Source organism: Bidens hawaiensis, unplaced genomic scaffold (assembly GCF_021521415.1).
Source record: "Bidens hawaiensis isolate Kalapana, Puna unplaced genomic scaffold, B.hawaiensis_p1.1 tig00018651_1, whole genome shotgun sequence".
NCBI lineage: Eukaryota > Viridiplantae > Streptophyta > Magnoliopsida > Asterales > Asteraceae > Bidens > Bidens hawaiensis.
In genome coordinates, this window is record NW_027492821.1 from 27,396 (window position 1) to 43,652 (window position 16,257).

At 33.1% G+C, this 16,257-nt stretch overlaps 1 protein-coding gene and 1 non-coding gene across 3 annotated transcripts in view; both read left to right on the plus strand.

Moving 5' to 3' along the window:
* The first annotated feature begins 1,873 nt into the window (after positions 1-1,873).
* On the plus strand, positions 1,874-1,946 carry TRNAR-UCU (transfer RNA arginine (anticodon UCU)). The gene has a single exon. It is a non-coding gene; the product is annotated as a tRNA-Arg (tRNA).
* Positions 1,947-6,948: 5,002 nt separating this feature from the next.
* Positions 6,949-16,257, plus strand: part of LOC143556573 (nucleolar protein 56-like) — a 191,625-nt gene continuing 182,316 nt past the window's right edge. Inside the window, exons 1-8 of one of the 2 annotated variants that reach the window (XM_077045859.1) lie at positions 6,949-7,183; positions 8,281-8,495; positions 8,603-8,760; positions 8,849-9,036; positions 9,133-9,385; positions 9,475-9,623; positions 9,712-9,846; positions 9,935-10,247. In XM_077045859.1, the coding sequence (XP_076901974.1) occupies positions 6,979-7,183; positions 8,281-8,495; positions 8,603-8,760; positions 8,849-9,036; positions 9,133-9,385; positions 9,475-9,623; positions 9,712-9,846; positions 9,935-10,247 (1,616 nt within the window). In that variant the 5' untranslated portion in view covers positions 6,949-6,978. Of the gene's footprint in view, positions 7,184-8,280; positions 8,496-8,602; positions 8,761-8,848; positions 9,037-9,132; positions 9,386-9,474; positions 9,624-9,711; positions 9,847-9,934; positions 10,496-16,257 lie in introns of those variants that run through there. The other variant, XM_077045858.1, reaches the window with a different exon arrangement.

Genomic DNA, 16,257 nt, shown 5'->3' on the forward strand with positions numbered 1-16,257 from the left:
AGAAACAACGAACAATCTTAAATGGTTGTTTTAAATAGATATGAGGAGACAATGTGATATTGTAAATTATGGAAATGTTAACAATTAAATATAATTTTGGTTTTATACTTGAAGAGAAATCACATTTATATATGTTAAGTCAAGAAATCAAGCACAATTACCACTTTAATGGAGTTGGTAAGCACATTTGATTTGAAACTTAACGTTTAAGTTTGAAACCCGTATCACACGATAATTTATTTTTCAAAATTTTATAAAGTCTTATGGGTCGTGTGTTATAATAGGAAAACCGGTCATGGATCATAATACAATAGGAAAGCCTTATGGGTCATGAGTTATAATAGGAAAACAAGTCACATAGCATATTAAAATAGAAAATAGTGACATGACATTATATGTGGAGTGCCTGGTAAATGTCACGTGGACAAAACTGTGTTACTTTAATAGATTAGTTATATTAAATAGTGATAGTTTAACCGAGAATATTGTGTTCACATTGTTATCTTATTATAATCAGAACCCTTCTCTTGGTTTATTTTGATAGTAACATAAAAGTGAAATCTAGGAACAAATCTATGAACAGTATGTGACTGTGTAACACGTTAGATAACGCATCTCATTCTACTTACAAGGGATATGTTGTCATGTTGTGTCTCAAATACCATCAACACACTTAAATTAAATGTATTGTATGCAAATGAGATGAAAACTTTATGGCTAATATGCTTGAGTGTAAGTAGTTGTAGGGTGAGTAACCTCGTGGGATGTCTACACTCACAAAATTGTCAATCACTTATGGTAAGCGGATATATTAGTTGATATGAGTGGTAATATGTAACAAGCGTTACCAGGTCAATCATGCTATGCTTATGCTTGCTATGCTTATATATTCGCATTTTATTATAATCTTTTATGAAACTATGAAAGTACAATATCCGACCAACGTTTTTTCTACCTTGTCATGTTTTTTCTAGATTTTGAAATACACTCTTACAAGAAATGTCTTGGTGTTTCAAAAGTAAAAACATGGGGTTATGTTTTGTATGCTAGAAACAAAATTTTGACAATTGACATAAAATTAATAAATAGTGAAATAATATTTAGGTTATATTTGATTGTTTTGGTATAATAGATTCCCATAAAAATAAAATATATTTGTTACTATCTTGTTTCATTGTTGGTTATGACTTATGAGTATGTCTAATGAACCACAAAGAGAAGGTATCCAAAGTCGAAGTCAATAACAAATGCTTGAAGTCAAGTTTAACCTAAAACCTTTTCTAATAGGGGTGAACAACAACCGAATCGTTAACCGAAACCGAACCTAAAACCAGCGGAACCCTACCGAAGTAACCGAAAACTGAAATAACCAAAATTAACCGAACCGCACCGAACTCTTCATTTATCTTTTTCATATTTTCCAGCATTTTTTCCCTTATTTCATGTATTATACGTTTTAATAGTTTAGTACTATCATTTCCATGTATTTATATCTCCATTCCATGTATAACTATCTCAATTTCATATATTTATACATTCGGTTCATGTAGTTATACCTTCATATTTTTAAACAAAATTTTATGTATTTAAGCATTCATTTCATATATTTTTAAACAAAATTTTAGTCCATATTTAATATCGGTTATGAACTAAACCAAACCACGCACACCCCTGCTAACAAATTACTTTGCACTCGAAAATTTATAATATTATATGGCATGATATTGTGTAATATGGTTGTGAAATTACATGCACTTTCATGATACTGGAAAACATATAGTGCGAATTTCATATTAATTAAATAAATTCGTTTTTTGTTAAATTGTTTCTTATATACTATATAAAAAATTGGTAACCGATAGAAATAATCAAAGCACCCGTGGCCTAATGGATAAGGCGTCTGACTTCTAATCAGGCGATTGTGGGTTCGAGTTCCACCGGGTGTGAGCAATTTTTATTTTTTTTCTAGAGTTGTTACATTTTAATTTCTTTTTGAAAATGGTTTTGTATAACCAAGATCATCCTTACACTCAATTCAAACTCTTTTAAAGTACATGTACTAATTTTTTATGTTAGAGCGGTTCATTTGCACATATTTATCAACAACGTGTTGACTTCCTAAACTCGATTATAATTAACCAGTTTAAACGCTGATAAGACTATGTATAACATTATCAAAGTATTGAAGCTTGTTTGACAACATTTGAACACTTGAAATGTAACAGAAACCTCTTGACTCGTTCAACTCAAACGACCAATTTGGGTACAAAACTTGCAAATAAACATTTGAACACTTCCATGTGTACATGTAATCATTTATTATCATCAATATTAGTTTATTAGACTGACCAATTCATCAATTTTGCATTTCTAGTCTAATTTAACGTTAACACTATCTTTTACCAAAACTCATGAGTATTTTACATTTTAACCGTAATTTTGATGTAAACTCATTCCCATTTATTATATAAACTCTTTAAAAACTCTTTGTTTTAATGAAGAACCATTTTTATGTATTTTGATTTCACAAACAAGGTTTTTCGTTTAATAAATGAGTATTGGAAGTCTTCGACTTAATAAGGGGGGGGGGGGGGTTAAAGAATAAATCTGACTTTGACATTAAATTACCTAAACATGATGAAGATGTTATGGCCGATGATGGGTGATTGTAAACGAGAAAGAGATACTAAATTTCGTGTATGAGTAGATAAAAGAGTTTAGTGTTAAACCCGCTAAGCATATTAATAATATTATTATGGACTAATCACCTATGGGTGATTGGATGAACCGTTTAGTTTAAGAAAGCGTGGGACGTCTTGAATCAATGGTGGCCCGAGAAATATAAAGAGAATGAAATGACCATCTTTGAGCAATTTTGATTAGTTCATATCAATTAATGAGAATTAAAAAACACCTTTACATAAATTCAACATTTTTTTTGTCAAATTATGTCTAAATCAAGACACTTTTATAATTAATTCTTAATTCGGGCAATTACACAGGTTTTTTACAAACATATTTAACATAAACAGATAAACTTGATTTAGGAGCTGTTTGGAATTCCTTATTTTACTTCCTTATAATTTTTTATAAGCAACCCCAAACACCTTATTACTTTTCAAAAAGTTTATAAGTTATAAATTGGTGAAAATAAGCAATCCCAAACACCCCCTTAAAACGAACATCCATGAAATGCATAGATAACTGTTTTAAGTTGCGATGTTAATAATTTTAAGCCCAATTTCCCAAAAGTCAATTGTATATGATGTTAAGCCCATGTTGATACTAAGCATGGACATAAAAAAACAAGAATGAATAAATAGTTTAGCCCACAACTAAACTAATTAAAGTTGTATAAACTTAATAAAGAGAAAAAGAAATAGCGGCAATTCAATTCAGGAACAAAAAAAAAAGACCGAGCGTCACCTGGTGACCTAACACGAAATGAACCGGACAAAAAAAGGTTAATAGATACCGATAACCAACCGACCCTAAAAGTTTCCGACCTATAATTGAAATTTTTGTTTTGGTGCGTTACCCTTATAGAAGTTAGAACTAATATCCACGAAATATACATTGATAAGGGTTTACTTTAAAAAAAGAAAAATACAAAGTGAAAGGGTCAATTCTAGAACATGGCAATAAACAAGGGCAACAGTGCAGATTGTAAACTCCTATTTCGCTTATAAGTTATAAGTCATAAGACTATCCCAACCCAGCCCAATCCAACCATTTATTAAAAAATTAATTTCTCTCTTTTTTAGTTATACCACCCAACTCAATTCAATATTTTACTCACTATCACAACCAACCTAAATTAATATTTTATTAAATAGAAATGCTTCATTTTTATAAAATTTATATCCAAATGTTAAATATTTGTTTATAAATAAAATCGTGTCTTTACGTCTTTTATAAAAGGTTAAAAGTTGTAATTTTAATGAAAAAACCAAGTTATATATAAAAGTTTGGTTGTAAACTTAGGTTGCTGGAACAACCTAGGTTGCAACCGGTTGTGGACAAATTTTTTTTCTTAGTTTTAATTAAAATGATTTTTAATTGTCTTTTTGTCCCACATTGCAACCGATTATGATAAATGATCATCATAGCAGCCTGGGTAGCATGTATTAAAATTTAAATAGTTTACCCCAACCACTACTTAAAATTGTTTAAACCTAATAGAATAAGAAAAAATAAGAAAAAGAAATAGCAACAATTTAAACCCTTATTGGGTCAGGCCCAGTTAAGAGCATTCTCATCCCATTCCTCATCTTATCTCTATAATTACATTAAAAAAACACTATATTTCTCTCTCCTGTTCAATTAAATAATATTTTTTTTATACATTTATCATTACCAGTTTTCTCTCTCATCTACTCACAACCAATCCAACAAATATTAAAAAATAAATAGGGGCAAACAATGTTTCCCAAATGTTTCCCAAAATTTACAAAAAATCACTACATTTTTCTCTTCACCCTATAATTTACACTCATAACCACTCAAAACCTCATCTTATAATTTACATACTCTCCTCACATAAATTTAGGGGATGGGATGTGAATGCTCTAAGGGCTACCTACACAAACCTCCAGCCCAATGAGCCTAGTTAGTAAACAATAATGATAATGTAATAAGTATAATAGATAATGTAATAAATAAAAGACCGTATCGGGTTTGACGTACCCTACACCTACATTTGTATATTTGTATAAACCCAATAAAATAAAACCTAACAAAATAAGAAAAAGACATAGCGGCAATTCAGTTTGGGAACGAGAAAGAAGAATGAACGTCACTAGTGACTTGACCTGACACAATACGACCTAAACGGGATCAATTTGACTCAGATTGAATCAAATCAAACGCAAAAAAAAAAGTTTAATATATAGCGATAGTCACCTCACCCTAAAGTGTCTGGCCCCATGAAAAATTTATTGGGTACGTCAGTGTTAGAGCCATCTTCAAGATTTTAAGTGTCGAAAACAAATACTAATAAACGGCCCTTCTATAGTTTTTCTTTTTTTTTCTTTTTCCAAATTTGATTTTTTTAATTAGTTAACATTTGTGAGTGCTTTCTTCCCAAATAAAGTACTCCGTATTTTTTTCATTAAAATCCTAATAATATTAGTTACTACAAAGTGATTACAATAAAGTGACAGACAAACGGACAACAAGCTGCGTCGCAACCCACTTTTGAATAGCAAAGTCAATCCTACTAAAAATAAAGCTTTGAGACCTAGGAGTTGAAGAGGTTCTGTGTACGACACGCTGAACTCTACTCAAAAAAATTAAGAGCATTTGGGGCCAGAAAACCAAATGTATCAAAATCAAATGGGAGAAAGACATGTTGATTCTCTAAACAAGTTTTATCGTGTTTAACAACTTTGCGCGATTCAGCCTTCAACGCAACCTGACCTACAACAAACCCACAGTCCCTGAGCCCAACAAGAGAAGACACTCCTGCAAGATCCACACAAGCGTGTTTCCCCCCTGCCCACCCGGACACAAGAATATCAGCTGGTCGTAAAGTAGATCTCCATTCAAGAGGATCCGTGAGAAAGTTAACAGGGGCTTCCTTTTTTAGCAGAAATTCCTGCCTGTTTAAGAACATCACACAGAACATCCCTAACCAAATCATGTATGTATTTAAAGTCAGGTAATTCTTTGCAATGCACCGCATGGTCTCCAAAAAATCTAGACAGACATTGTGACAAATTGGGCAAGGCTCATCAGTCGGGAACATAGGGATCATTAACCGGTACTTAAGGATAGCCCGATACTCCAAACCCGACATATGTTGGCCCAATCCTTCAATGGGGATGACCGTTAGAAAGTCTTGAGTCCGAGGAGCTTGAAGGCATTCAAACACTGCCTTTTGGCGAGGGGATAGATTTACTTCACTTCTAAACTCTCGGCGATTCCATTAAATAAGGCACTCGCCATAACATGCTGGGCTTTAGGGGGGGGTCCTTATTAGAAAACCCGCTAAGATCAAAACCTGGAAGTGAAGTACGTAAACATTCCATCACACACCCATAATCAGAGTCCAACCCATAAATATCACAACCCCGAAGAATATGATATTGCAAACACCACGATTGTGCTTCCGAAGCCACAAAAGCATATGTAGATACATCCTCGCCCGAACATAGACCCAACCCCCCAAAACGGGTAGGTAGTGCTGCCATCCTCCATTGGAGATCCTCGAATAACGGACCCCCACAAACCACGATGTCCTCAATCGCCATTTGAAGGACATTGTCAAATATATAAACAGCTTCCCCCACATACATAGGTTAAAAAGAATCTATATATATAATATAAATTTCTTAAGCTTTTGTCCTTATCAAGACCGTGTCCTAAACTCATATCCTTATCGAGATTATGCCCTAAGTATACGCTATGGGGTGCGAAAGGGGCTAACTTGGGGGCGCCGAAGGCCCAACACACTGCCGAAGGGCGCGGTCCAAGGGGCGCCCGACTTCACAATGACCGACGCCTTTGTACCAAATTTGTGGGCCCTCCTCATTTCTCACTCTCCCACTCTCTCCGTCTCTTTCTCTCTCCCTCTCATACACATACATATATGTATATATATGTTAGGACGCTCAAGAGGCTTAAACCACAAGGGAACGTTATGAAAAATGGCTTTGATGTCCCCACCATAGAGAACGACCTAATAGAATTATAGAACTAATATCCATAGAAATACAAGTTGATAAGTTTATACTTATAACTTAAAAAATAAATAAAGAAAGAAAACCAAAAAGGATCAATTTTAGAACAAGACAATAAACAAAGGACAATATTGCAAATACCAAACTTTAATTTCACCCATAAATGCACTAAACCTCTAAAAACCCTAGCAGCTGCACCTCTTCTTCTTATTATTAACAGACGCCAAAACCCTAACCCTGGCCTCCAAACCACTACAGAATCAATCAAACACATTGAGCTTCCGGCCGTTGTTCTGCAATGGCGTTATACCTTCTGTTCGAGTCTTCATCTGGTTACGGCCTGTTTGCAGCCCACGGCATCGATGAAATCGGCCAAAACACAGAAGCCGTACGTAACTCGGTTACTGATCTTAATCGGTTTGGCAAAGTTGTAAAGCTTATTGCTTTTAATCCCTTTGAATCGGCTCTTGATGCTCTTAATCAGATAAATGCTGTATCAGAAGGTACTTATATACATATATATAATTATATATTTATATATACATGATGAAGAAGTAATTAGCTGCATTTTATTCAAGAACACATAACTTACAGTATTTATAGTTTTAAATTGTTAAAATGATGAATTGGTTAGTTTAATTTACTAATAGTGATGAATATGCAACTTAAGGTATATGTGTGTGTGTATATAATTATATATACATGTTAATGAAGAAATTAGTTGCATTTGTTTATAATTTGTGTTTAGTTTGTTTGTTAGTTTTATTTTATTCAAGCATTATGAAGTTTTGCTTTGCATGAAACCGAAAAAACCAAGCCGAAACCGAAAGAAGACGCAAAAGAAAAAACAAGTATTTATAGTTTTAAATTGTCAAAATGATGAATTGGTTAGTCTAATTCACTAATAGTGATGAATATGCAACTTATGGTAAATTATATATATATATGTATGTATTTAGATGAGTGTTCTTTTACCTGCTTGCTAATTTGAAATGATTGCTGTTATACTTTATGTTATGCTATATTGTTATATGTGTTTAGTTTGTTGTGTGCTGTAGTTTCTAGCTTTAGTTTAGGCAAATTAAGTACAAATTAGGCATGGAAATATGAAGTTTATACAGGGTGTGCTTGGTTCGGTTTTGATTGGTTTTGGTTTTGGGTCTTAGTTTGAAATTCTTGGGTTGAAAAGAAATTCTTCCTAATGATTATGTTAATTAATAACTTATTTAAGCTAAAATGTTTGAGTTACATATTTATTAAATTCTTATGAATCACTTTGAATAAAAAAAATTGTAAGTTTATAAATTTTGGTTTGGTCTTTTTTGGTTTTTATTGCATTCAAAATCAAAACCGAGCCATAAGTTTGTTTTTTATAAAAACATAAAATCAAAGTGTCATTGTCTGTTTCGGTTGGGTTTTTTGGTTATTTTGGTTTTATGCGCACATCTAGTTTTCAGTTTGAGTGTTTGTTCTTGTGATTTGTGCTCAGTTTGTCTAGTCTTTGTTTTTATTTTATTTTATTCAAGCATTCTGAAGTTTTGCTATATCACATTATTGTGGTTTTAACTTCTATTTATATTTATTTATTGTTGTTATGTAGGGCAAATGACCGATGAGTTGAGGAACTTCTTGGAACTCAGTCTTCCGAAGGTAACGGAAGGTAAAAAGGCGAAGTACAGCTTAGGGGTAGCTGATCCCAAAATTGGTTCTCACATACAAGAAGAGACCAAGATACCCTGCCAGAGCAATGAGTTTGTTACCGAACTCATTCGAGGTGTTCGTACGCATTTTGATAAGTTCATTGATAACCTCAAGGTATTTTTTTTGCTTCTAGTTTTTTCATGATTTATCGATTGTTTATATTCATCACGATTTTATTTATTTGAGTCGTAAGTTTAAATAAAACACGCAAACTTGTACAGGCTGGTGATTTGGAAAAAGCTCAACTCGGTCTTGCCCATAGTTACAGCAGGGCGAAGGTTAAGTTCAATGTTAACCGTGTTGACAATATGGTTATTCAAGCAATCTTCCTTTTGGATACTCTTGATAAGGATGTAAACTCATTTTCCATGAGAGTCAGGTTTGTTCATTATGTTTAATACTAATAATTACATATAAACTATATATAGTTTTGTATATAATAACTTGATGTTAATTGTTTGATGCAGGGAATGGTACTCGTGGCATTTTCCAGAGCTAGTTAAGATTGTCAATGACAATTATCTTTATGCTAAACTTGCAAAATATATTGAAGATAAATCAGAGTTATCCGAAGATAAGTTAGAAGGTTTAACCGAGATTCTTGGGGATGAAGATAAAGCGAAGGAAGTAATTGAAGCTGCTAAAGCATCTATGGGTATTTTTATAGCTTATATTATTATTATTATTATTATTATTATTATTTTGTGGTTATGAAAATTAGTAAATAATATCCTTTTATTGTGTTGTGCAGGGCAAGATTTGTCACCAATTGACCTGATTAATGTTAAGATGTTTGCGCAGCGTGTGATGGACCTTGCTGAATACAGGAAGAAACTTTATGATTACCTTGTTTCTAAAATGAGTGACATTGCTCCTAATTTGGCTGCTTTAATCGGTGAAGTTGTTGGTGCTCGTTTAATATCTCATGCTGGTAGTCTTACAAATCTTGCCAAGTGCCCTTCTTCTACACTTCAAATCCTTGGTGCAGAGAAAGCTCTTTTCAGGTTTTATATTATTTTGTTATTCAAAAATACAAACTGAAAACAGATGATTGTACCCAATGCTGATGTTGATAGTTTTGTTTTGATTTCAGGGCTTTGAAAACCAAAGGAAACACGCCCAAGTATGGTCTTATCTTCCATTCATCTTTTATCGGACGTGCATCTGCAAAGAACAAGGGAAGAATGGCTCGTTATCTAGCTAACAAGTGTTCAATTGCTTCTAGAATTGATTGCTTTTCAGGTTTGTTTGTAATTCTATTGTCTGAGACTCTGATATGTTATTGGTCTATGTTTCTATACCCGTGTATATTGACTTTTGTTGACCACAGAGAGCAGCACCACATCTTTTGGTGACAAGCTTCGTGAGCAAGTGGAAGAACGTCTCGACTTTTATGACAAAGGAGTTGCTCCTCGTAAGAACATTGAGGTTATGAAGGCTGCCATGGAGCATGCTGCAAACAAAGGTTAGTAATAATATTAATAATAATAAGAACTTGAACACATATGTGAATCAAACATAGTATTAAAATTTGTTTGATATTTGATTTTCAGGTGCAGAAATGGATGTGGATAACGCTACTGAAAAGTCATCAAAGAAAAGCAAGAAGAATAAATCTAAAGATGACGATGAAGCGAAAGCCGATAAAGAGAATGCTGCAACAAATGGAGACGCTGCTGAACCTAAATCTGGAAAGAAGAAAAAGAAGCGGGCACTTGAAGAGGAAACAAAGGCGACTGAAAACGGGAAAGAAAATGGCGCAAATGCAGAAAACGGAACAGAAAAGAAGAAGAAAAAGAAGAGTAAAGATGTTGAAATGGAGGATGTGGCTGCTGTTAGCGAGGGTAAGAAAAAGAAGAAGAAGAAGTCGACCGAGTGAAGAAGATGGTGATCGATGACGACGTTTGGTGAGTTAGGTTAATTTATCTTGCCAGAATTTTGTGTAATGGCTTGCATTTTGAATATTATGTTTTCTTGATACACTTTGAACTGTTATCAGTTATCACAAACTTAAGGTTTGAAGCTAGTTAGGTTAATTTATGGTCAAAGTTTTCTTTTGTTGTAGATTCGGAATTTAAATTATTTCGTGTTTATTAGTTTGGTTAATCTTTGCTATTTGTTTTGTTTTGATGGGAACATGTGTCAAATGGGTTGGATGGTTTAGTTAGTTAATGCTTTTGTGAACATAGTAGCTAAATAATCCTCACAGTGTTACATAACGCGAGTATTGTATGCCAAACAATCCCTAAGAAATGCACCCCCGGATACTCTCAAGTGCAATGAAGGAGACGCAAAGAAGAAATGCGACATGAAATAAATTGCAATTAAATCCGTATTGCCTTGCACACATGTAAAAGAATAACTGGTATGGTTTATGAATAGTAGCTTTTTGTGAGATAACCGTTGGTTGGCTTATATAATTTGTGAATTGATTGGTTTAAAAAGTTTTCTTGTATTTTAAATTTTTGACAAAATGACAAAAGACGTCCTTTATGTTTGCACGGTTTTTTAATGGACGTCATTTAGCAAACTTAATAACAGAAAACATACTTTATATACAAAAAACGTTACACGGTTCGTCCTTTTCACTAACGAGGGTTAATTTTTTTCGTTAAAACCAGTCATGTGCATTTCATGTGAGGTTTTTTTATCTTTTTAACCCTCATCTTCTTCCTCAAATAATAATAACCCACCATCAACACCGCAACCAAACACCACCCGCCACCATCATCCCATCCACCACCACCAACCACCAGATCCGACCCACCATCACCCGACCGTTCATCACTGGCACACCGCCGTTCATAATTGGCACACCACCGTCCACCGTCACCATCTTTATCCTCCTCACGCGCCAAACCCTCGCCGGATCGGAGCTCCGGCGAGAACAGTCTTTTCTCCGTCCACCGTCGTCACCATCACCACGGCACCACCGCCAAGACAACAGTCTTTTCTCCTCTTCATATCTCCAACAAATCAAAAAACAACAAAACCCTTAAAAACAAACCCCTAATTTCTGATTTTCCCCAAATTGCATCTCACGATTACATCTGAAATTGATGCTCGTACGATTAAGTCTTCTGTTGCTGTTGGCCAGATATAAAATCTGGTTGTCGAAGTTTGTGTTGGGAGAGAGTTAAACGCCGTCGACAACCACCACACCGGCGAATGTATCCGGTCAGTGTCAGGAGTACCTGCGCCGCCTCCGTGTTCTTCATTACAGCTGGCCAGGTACACGCAGCTGTGTTTTTTCAGACTACAACCTCCCTATTCTCCCGCCGACCACTACTTTCATTCGTCTTTATCGCCACTAGGGTTGCCGGGTTTACCCGATTTCATCATTCCCTCCTTTCAATCAAACCTATTTGTCATCCAAAACCTTTATATTAATGGGTTTTCTAGGTGGTTGTAATCCGATGGTGTGGATGGTCATCAGGAACTATGGTGGTGGTGGTGGTCTGGAGGGAGAGTGAAAGAAGAGAGAGAGGGAGGAGAGAGAGAAAGGAGGATTATATATATATATATATATATATATATATATATATATATATTTTAAGTTAATTACATAAATAACCAATGAGGGGGCAAAAAGACGAATTTACCCACATATGCTTTGCACATGACCATATTTAACGAAAAAATTAACTGAGTTAGTACCAAAGGACGTAACATGAACAGAATTTGAAACATGAAATACGTTTTGTGTTATTAAGTTTGCTAAAGGACGTCTAATGAAAAAACGCGCAAACATAAAGACCTGTTTTCATTTTGTCTAATGAAAAAACGCGCAAACTAACGATTTAGCTCACGATTGGTCGATTATACCTAAAAACTGGACCATGAATATACACATCACACCTGTTCTTCTAAAAACACTCTAAAAAAAGAAAAAAAATTGAATATAACATTTAATGTTTATGAATTCTTAAGCGGGTCCCATCTCATCCATCTAATTCTCAAGTTATTATGACAAATTCTTTTTTTTATTCATATCCATATGTGATAGGAGTAATTTCACTTTCTTTCTTTACAAACTCACCTTCTTATTTCTTCAAAGTAGGATATTTTTATTTTCTTATTTCATATTCTCCATAAAAATATTTACAATTATTTTTTTTCTTTATCATTACTGAGCTGTCAAATTTGGATCAAAAGTTTTAGAAAGTTACACCTAATATTAGTATTTCTTATTTTAATATTTTTCCGTTATTCGTATTAATTAATAATTTTACTGTAAGCGTAATTGTATAATCATATTAATTGTTGTTGCCATCCCTCATTAGTTTGGTTAGAGTGGGACATCAGAGCTCTCAAAATTTTAAGAGTGTGATAATCTAATTACAAGAAAGTTGTTCTAAAAAATGTTGTAGCCATTAGCCACTAGCCTAGTCTAGTGGTAAAGTGTGACCTTCAATCAAAAATCCATAAGTTTTAGTCTCACTTGAGATACAGGGTCAATGTAAAAATATTAAATGATAAAAAAATTTAAAAAAAGCTGCAAATAATTAAATGTGACAATTGAAATGCTATCAACATTAAATTGTTCCATATTTAAAACTTTAAAGGCACTCAAATTGTTTAACAATTTTCCTTTAATCGCATTAATTGTTATAATTCACTTTAGAAATTTATTTTTTTGAAGTGCTAATTTGGGTTCTTGACGGGTCACCGGTCCATCCGCTCATTTTCATTCCCTGAGTAATTGAGACCACTCTCATAAAAAAATCTACCATAGTTGAGAAAATCCCGTAACCCAACGTTATTTTTTTTTGTTACAGGTGGAACTTGAATACAAGAACTTCTCCTTTTTAGATATTTATAGTATAATAAATTTAAAGTAATCCCGTTATTATTATTTTTATTATTTGAAGTTTAAAAAACAATCAGGTTATTACAGTATCTGTTTTATTTTAATAATCGTCCAAGCCTTAACTATTACCTTTGAAAACTAAACAAAATCATTCGGTTATTGATATGTTGACGAACAAATGGATGTCCATTGAGACACTCAGACATACACAAAGGGGTTGAACTTAAGGGGTTATTTACTTGATGGGATTAAACATAATTTTAGCATAATCAATCAAAAGATAATATACTTTATCATAACAATTTTATAAAACAGGTTTCCATTTGAATTTAGCTTTGATTCTGATTCATAAGATGTTGATCCAAATTCTATATGGCTTTAATTTAATAAAATATGATAACAAAAACGAAAATAAAGAGTATAACCTTTTTATTATTATTGTTATAGTGAATAACAATAGTTAAGAAATACCTCACCACTCAGCCCAAAGTACTCTATCATGACCATCTCTATGATTACATAAATAAAAACCTTCTTCTGTTACATTCCAATAAATATCATTGGCTATAAACGGATTTGATCCGAGAAAAGTAGCAACATCATCATCGAATAACCAAAGGCCACCCTTTTTAGTTCCACACCAGAAATGTGCATAAAAGGTTGTGGAACGAGCAACATTCTCGCAGAAATGAAGGAAATATTCAGGGCCATTATAGGTGAGAAATGATGCCCGAAATCATCTTTTTCCGAAACAATGGAATTCAAGTTTCGTATCGGTAGCGTTGGTGGGTACGATAGCGTTGTGATATGGAGGTTCCAAGATAAGGTAAATGGCACTATACAACGTTTGCCGTTGGTTACACAAAAGAAATATTGGGCAAATATCAACAAAAGAAATAAAACCTTTTTCATTTTCATGTCCTAGCTAGTTAGCTAGATGGATTCTATGAGATGGTTTCTTAGTTAAATCAAGAGGTAACTCTTATCTAGTATATATTCACCTCCTAGTATGAAATTGAGGTGGCTTGATAAATGTAATGTGATATGATGTGATATGATATTTACAACATCATAAGACGACAATATAATGTAATTAAGGTAATATGATATGATATCTACAACATACACTGGGATTGACCAGCATGAGCCGATTCAAACTAATTTAAGTTAATAATTACAATTATATTTTTGGTCAAATAAAATATTAGAGTTCTTGCTAAAATTTATGAAGATGAGTAAACATTTAATATGTTATTTATTTAAGAAAAAGAGGCAGAACAAAACTTTTGTAACACCTCATAATTTTCTAAAATATATTTAGTAATATTAATATCCAAGTTGAAGATAATGAAAATAATTTATGGATTATGTAAAGGAAACTACACATTTAGAACGAACTATATGTATGTAAATTTATAACTTAGTTTTAATTTGTGTTTTATAATAGTTATAATTTTATAATTAAACTATGGATTGTCGATAAAAATATGGTGTTATGAACAAATTTATGATACAACCACTAGATTGGTATAGTTATATAGGTGTATGAATTTAGTCTAAAGGTTGTAGATTCTAGTTTCACTTAAGAAATATGGTTAAAAAAATATGAAAAAAGTTTAATTATTAAAAAGAGAAAAACATTAAGAAAACAAGTAATTAAGAATTGAACGAATATGGTGTTTATTTAAATGTATATTAATTGATTTCAATGGCAGGCAAATTGTTAGTTGGGTTAACACTTCTTAGATTATTGTAATCAATTACTTATTGGTAAATAGGTTTAAGTCTGACGAGAATAATATTCTACAACTAGCAATTCATTTATTTTCAAGCCGACCCATTTATTATCTATTATTTGATTGAGTAATCCTTTATATTGGAATGGTTGAAGAGTCAAATGGTTTGGCAATTCCTGAGGAGGGGATGAGTCGAGAGAATTTTGAATTAGAGCTCTAGATTTTTGTTCATCCCTCGCCGCAATAGTATCTCGGGGTTTGCAGCGATAACTTGGTATATCTACTATACGACCGTTGACTAAAATATGTCTATGGTTAACTAATTGGCGAGCTCCCGGAATAGTCGGAGCCATACCCAACCGAAAAAGGATGTTATCCAGGCGCATTTCAAGTAATTGTAGTAAAACCTGACCTGTTGACCCCTTTGCCTTTCCGGCGATACGAACGTATTTAAGTAATTGTCGTTCTGTAAGACCATAATGAAAACGCAATTTTTGTTTTTCTTCTAGGCGAATACGTTATTGAGATTTTTTCCCGGAACGCGATTGGTTTCTAAGATCACTTCCAGCTCTGGGCCTTTTATTAGTTAGCCCTGGTAAAGCCCCCAGGCGACGTATTTTTTTTAAACGAGGACCTCGGTAACGCGACATAAAGACTCCTTATTTCTATTTAATTATTCATTCTTATTGATGAAATTTCATTTTACAGAATAAACCTAAACTAAAAATGAACTAAATTCTAAATAAAGATAAAGCCAAATTGACTGAAGTATTAAGAATAATGAGATGAGTTAGATAAATATAAAGATCTTTCTATTCTATATATAGCAAAAGAAAAGGACTCTTTTCGTGAGATAGTTGGATATTCCTATAACATAATAACATAATAAATCAACGGCTTTTGCGAAAAGAGGAAGACACTTTATTTTATTTATTTTTTCAATATTCTTTGATTGCAAAGATGCATTATCAATCATGTATCATGTAAAACATCGAATAAAATTATCAAGAGAAGAAGCTTTTGTTTTCTTCAATTTTAAAACAATACTAATAAGCTGTCAGTCGATGAAAATATGACCATGTTTGAATTCCAAATTAAGGCCGTGTTTGTGACGGGGACACAAAAGAAATTCAGTTAGGTATTGACTCGATTTATTATGATATGGGGGTTTACTGCCAATACATTTTCTAAAATACAAGAAATCAAAATACACGTATCCATTACAATCAATATAGTTCTTTAACCCAAACCCAAATCAGTTATTACCGTTTTAACACTTCACCATCAAATTCGTATCACCATTCACAAGGCCAATCTTAAATTGTTTACA